The sequence below is a fragment of the Oncorhynchus masou genome, chromosome 26, assembly GCF_036934945.1.
Source record: "Oncorhynchus masou masou isolate Uvic2021 chromosome 26, UVic_Omas_1.1, whole genome shotgun sequence".
Taxonomy (NCBI): domain Eukaryota; kingdom Metazoa; phylum Chordata; class Actinopteri; order Salmoniformes; family Salmonidae; genus Oncorhynchus; species Oncorhynchus masou.
In genome coordinates, this window is record NC_088237.1 from 2,366,704 (window position 1) to 2,372,932 (window position 6,229).

Here is a 6,229-nt window from a genome sequence, read left to right on the forward strand (position 1 = left end):
TGTGGTGATTGATGGTATCAAAAGCAGCACTAAGGTCTAGGAGCACGAGGACAGATGCAGAGCCTCGGTCTGATGCCATTAAAAGGTAATTTACCACCTTCACAAGTGCAGTTTCAGTGCTATGATGGGGTCTAAAACCAGACTGAAGCATTTTGTATACATTGTTTGTCTTCAGGAAGGCAGTGAGTTGCTGCGCAACAGACTTTTCTAAACATTTTGAGAGGAATGGAAGATTCGATATAGGCCGATAGTTTTTTATATTTTCTGGGTCAAGGTTTGGCTTTTTCAAGAGAGGCTTTATTACTGCCACTTTTAGTGAGTTTGGTACACATCCGGTGGATAGAGAGACGTTTATTATGTTCAACATAGGAGGACCAAGCATAGGAAGCAGCTTTTTCAGTAGGTTAGTTGGAATAGGGTCCAGTATGCAGCTTGAAGGTTTAGAGGCCATGATTATTTGCATCATTGTGTCAAGGGATATAGTACTAAAACACTTGAGTGTCTCTCTATATCCTAGGTCCTGGCAGAGTTGTGCAGATTCAGGACAACTGAGCTTTGAAGGAAAACACAGATTTAAAGAGGAGTCCGTAATTTGCTTTCTAATAATCATGATCTTTTCCTCAAAGAAGTTCATGAATGTATTACTGCTGAAGTGAAAGCCATCCTCTCTTGGAGAATGCTGCTTTTTAGTTAGCTTTGCGACAGTATCAAAAAGGAATTTCGGATAGTTCTTATTTTCCTCAATTAAGTTGGAAAATAGGATGATCGAGCAGCAGTAAGGGCTCTTCGATACTGCACAGTACTGTCTTCCCAAGCTAGTCGGAAGACTTCCAGTTTGGTGTGGCGCCATTTCCTTTCCAATTTTCTGGAAGCTTGCTTCAGAGCTCGGGTATTTTCTGTATACCAGGGAGCTAGTTTCTTATGAGAAATGTTTTTAGTTTTTAGGGGTGCAACTGCATCTAGGGTATTGCGCAAGGTAAAATTGAGTTCCTCAGTTAGGTGGTTAACTGATTTTTGTCCTCTGGCGTCTTTGGGTAGACAGAGGGAGTCTGGAAGGACATCAAGGAATCTTTGTGTTGTCTGTAACAATGTTATTGATCCATCCTCAGTTTTCTCCTATCACAGCCATTAAACTCTGAAACTGTTTTAGTCACCATTGGCCTTGTGGTGAAATCCCTGAGTGGTTTCCTTCCTCTCCGGCATCTTAGTTAGGAAGGACGTCTGTAACTTTGTAGTGACTGGGTGTATTGATAACCATCCAAAGTGTAATTAATAACTCTCCCATGCTCAAAGGGATATTCAATGTCTGTTGTTTTTCCCCACCTACCAATAGCTGCCTTTCTTTGGTAGGCTATGTAAAACCTCCCTGGTCTTTGTTGTTGAATCTGTGTTTGAAATTCATTGCTCGACTGAGGGTCCTTACAGATAATTGTATTTGTAGGGTCCAAAGATGAGATAATTAAAGAATCATGTTAAACACTATTATTGCACACAGTGAGTTGGAATGCCAAGGTTGTGGGTTCAATTCCCATGGGAGACCAGTAAAAAAACATTTGAACTCATTACTGTAAATTGCTCTGGATAAGGGCATCTGCTAAATGTTTAAAAATAAGCTTAATGACCTTTATGGGATCGGTGTCCCTCCACAAGTATGGTTGAGCTAAAGTGATTAGCATGACGTGGTAAGTAACAAGACCATTTCCTGGGACACAGACATTTCTTATATGGTCAGAAAGCTTAAATTCCTGTTCATCTAACTGAACTGTCCAATATACAATAGCTATTACAGTGAACAAATACCATGCTGTTGTTTGAGGAGTGTGCACAACAACAAAAACATTTCATCATGGCAACTGGTTTGATACATTCACCTCTGAAGGTAAATAATGTACTTACATTCAGTAATCTTGCTCTGATCTGTCATCCTGAGGGTCCCGAGGATAAAAATGTAGCATTGTTTTGTTTAATACAATCAATTTTATATTCAAATGTAGGAACCGGGTTCACTTTTTCTTTCACATTGAACATGTGGATCAGGTTGTGTAGATATGTAGTTAAACCATCTAATGTAAATCCCTTTTTGATTAAATTTTAAGGCAGCAAAAATGTGATAGCTTTGCAAGGGGTGTGTAGACTTCACTAGGCACTGCACATATTATTGACTGAGTTTATTACACTCAACTTACTTTGCCAGTAAGATTGCACATGTCTGTTGAATTACACTCATAGTCTCTCTCTTCGAATGCTACTGTCTGTCTATGGCAACACCAACATTCTGGGCAACCCCCTCATACCCTCTGTCCCCCACCCCTCCTCACCCCAGATGATCCCTCCCATGCTGTGGGCTTGCGGAGACAACACCATGATGGAGATGATTGAGAAGAAGCGCAGCCTGTGTCGGGAGATCAAGGCCCGCCGGGGGCCAGCAGACAACAACCTGTGTAAGCAGGACAGCATGCCCATCTTGCACAGCTGGAGGAAGAGCAGCAATGGGACCAAGAAGTATGGCGGCCCTCCCCCTTACTCCACACAGACCACCGTCTTCTGGGACACGGCTATCTGACAGGAGTGATCCACCCTGTCCTGGGCCTTGTAACGGGCCTTGTTCAAATGGAAGAACCAGGACTTGACCGGTATGTCCAGGACTACCTGGACTTGACTAGTAAGAAACACATTTTGTTTTCCGTTGCAAAACATTTTAAAACGTTTCTGTTGCGTGCCCTAATGAACACAACCCTGTCATCAGACTCCTCCCCCTTCCTTTCACAAGCCAGAGATGGGTTTTGAGCTGGTGACCAATCAGAGCACAGGGAGACAAGAGTTTCCCCCCCACCTCTCTGTTGTAGCAATTCAAATATCTGGTATATTTCCCTGGTTTGGTATTGCTAATTTATATTTTAAAAAATGGTACCTCAGTAATTGTCTTAATATTGAATATGCTTAGTACAATTATATATTTTCTAAAGATTAAAAAATATAAAATAATTTGGAAATTTTAGTCTACAGTTGTTAAATGGTTTTTCAAACCTTGTCTTGGATATTTATGTTGCAAAGACACTTGTCTGTGCGTTGGAGAAAAAAATATGTTGCCAATACGTTGAGCCAATTTAGTAAGAACACTATGGTTTTTTATACAAAAAAATCGAAAGGATAAATGTTCTTATAACGATGAAAAAAGCACTAATTTTAAATTGAATATATTTTGGCATCTTGAATTTAGATGTTGTTGTATTGGAATGCTGTTGTGAACCATTTGAATGATCCACAATGTAGGTTTGGCTTGCTCCACTGCCCTGACAATCACTATTACCATGTCCCAATACTTAGGGCAAATCTGCCATATCATATAGGGCCAGGACCAAAAGTAATATGGTAGCACCTTGGGGCAAATCATATCAAATCAGTGGTCGGACAAAGAGACAAGGTAACAATTTACTTGACACCCAGCGTCATAACACGTTATGACATGGTCTTAACATGTCATATGTCATAACAACTGACGTAACCTGTCATAACCTGTCATAATATAGTCATAACACTATCATGACACATATTTTTTGTTGTGACATTTATTGCATTATTTTATGGCTGGTTATGACACCTACATAAGTGTCAAACCCACAAAACCCACCACACAAGGCAAAACATTCCATTACACCGTAGCCTACTTGTCAACAGTATATTTATGTTATATAACATTTTCTGACATTGAACATATTCAATTATTATTGTAATTGCGCACAAATTATTGTCAGACATTCACCTACCCCAATGCTCTGTTGCTGATGACTGAGATGAATGCAGGAGAAGATATCAGGAGCAGGACAAGACAACTTCTTTACGACTGATTACTGACATAAGGGCATATATGGCTTATATGATTATGATGGTCATAATACCTCTTGACAGTGTCATAAAGTATATTTTCTTAATCCAAGTAAAATGACACAGGAAGGTCATAATGCTTCATGACAGTGTCATAAAGTGTATTTTCTGCAAGTGATTTAAAATATGATGAAAAACAACATGACTGTAAATAATGAATTACGACAACAACAAAGCACTTATTAAGAAACAATCTTTCAAATGAAAGGAACCTTGTTGGTTCCGAAAAATGTCATTTTAATCCAAAGAGACGTGAAGGAGAAGCTCGTCGGATGTTGATCTCTTCTCGGCTTTTTGTTTTTAAATAAATGTGGGTTTTGACCGTCTTATGTATGTCATAAAATAATGCAATATATGTCACGTTTGTAAATATATGGGTAATGACAGTGTTATGACCATATTATGACAGGTTATGACAAGTTATATCAGCTATTATGGCATATTATGACATGGTCATGACCGTGTCATAAAGTATTATGAAGCTGCGTGTCAAGTAAAGTGTTACCGGGACAAGAATATAGGAGACAAGGAGATAGGACGGAAGGATGCCATTTATTAAGAGTGTTGGGACAAGATGGTTTGTACAGTACCCAACATAATCTTTTCACACGACTGAGTCCAGCCAAACTTCACTGCCCTGGCTTGCCCTGGTTACACATCAACCATAGTTGCTGGAACTGAGCTGGAAAGAACAATGTGAAAACAAAATGTTGACACTAGCAACTACGGTTCGGGTCTACACAAAAGTGCTTAAAAAGTACAAGAGATTATAAGAGAGTCAGTGACCCATATCACCGTGCCAGAATAGTGACTGACCGGGCAGTGGAAGACTCGGCCATAGGGATGGAGATACTGTCATGGTGTATTTAATAAAGGCAGTTAAGATTATCCACCTATTCAGACAGGAACTAAGCTTGAATTAAAATTATGTCTTATCTGAGTCTGGGGGTATTTCTCTTGCCTCCAAATGAAAACAATTATAGTGAGTTTGAACTTTCTAGTTCAAACACGTTTGAGTTCTGCACATGTTATATAGTTCTACACATGTTAAATATTTCCAAATCGAGTTGTATCAAAATAATGTGAGGAGACATGATTATTGTTTATAAATGACCACACATCATACCATAACATATATACACACACCAGGAGCCTATTCAGGAGGATGTAGCCTCCGGAGCTAAGGTGTCTCACATTCTGTTTGAAAGCCTGGGGAAGTTCTCATCAGAAAAGATGATCAAAAGTGGTGGATCAAGGCAGTCTAGTGACACATTTCCACTTCTCAAACAAATAAAGTATTTTACATGGTTGGAGCTGCAAAAAGAGCTGATGTTTCTGAAAAACGTTCTGACTTGCAACAAGCAAGCTAAGATCAAAACAACAGTGATTAGCTAGTTGTGTCATCTAATCATTTGTGATTTGCTGGCTGTGTTATACTGTCATCCGTGATTGGATGGCTGTGACATTTGATTAGTCATGTTTTGCCGGCTTCCTTGATGAGGAATGATGAGTCTACAGAGAGTAGTCTACTGTCAGTTGTAGATCATTCCGCTAATAAGGACAGGATCTACAGTGGCCCAAAATTGTGTCATCACTGTCAATCAGTCTATCAGTGAGCTGTCTGACATCAGCCCCTGGTTGAAGTTGCCCTTGAACACAGATCTAACCATTTAAGGGGGAAAAGACACAACTGCCCTCAGGTCAGTGTCTGGTGACAACTTCATCCTTCTCCCTGACACAGCCAAACTGGCCTGTGAAGTTCTAACACTACACATCTGCTCGGTGAGAAATGTACACTTTGAGCACACATGAGAAATTGTAGAATGCTCAGGGGAGCTATGGCAGTGGCTATGGAGGGACCAGCATGGACTAGCACTCTTGCCATCTCCTTACTCCTCGTCACTATTTTCTTTAATCTTTCTTAACCTGCTATTTTCTCCATTGCATTTATCCTCAATTGCCCTTGTCGCCTCATTCTGCTTCTCTCTTCATCCTGTTTTAATCCTTTCCCCTTAGAATATTGTGTGAGGCACGCACACACAGTATTGACAATGATGTACGCCATTGTGGAAATCCTTGCTATAAACATTGCTTTGGAGACCAGGGTTCACTGTGACTCAGAGAGATGGTCACTAAAGCTCACAGAAATAGATATATGACCTAAACATTTATGATTACAGACCAGTGACAAGGTTTTACTTCAGAGAACGGATCTATCTAACCACACAGTAGGCAGGTTTTCATTGACCCAGGTTTGTTTGACAAAAGCAATGTCGCAACATGTGTAATGGAAAAGGTAGATATACTGTATATAGGAGACCTTTTCTAAAGATCAACAACATTT

General features: G+C 39.9%; 1 protein-coding gene across 1 annotated transcript in view; it reads left to right on the top strand.

The window, feature by feature from the left end:
• LOC135514640 (neuronal tyrosine-phosphorylated phosphoinositide-3-kinase adapter 2-like) overlaps window positions 1-5,137 on the top strand; it is a 37,258-nt gene extending 32,121 nt beyond the window's left edge. Inside the window, exon 4 of the mRNA XM_064938094.1 lies at window positions 2,324-5,137. Coding sequence (XP_064794166.1) covers window positions 2,324-2,563 — 240 coding nt within the window. The 3' untranslated portion in view covers window positions 2,564-5,137. The remainder of the gene's footprint in view (window positions 1-2,323) is intronic.
• Window positions 5,138-6,229: the final 1,092 nt, after the last annotated feature.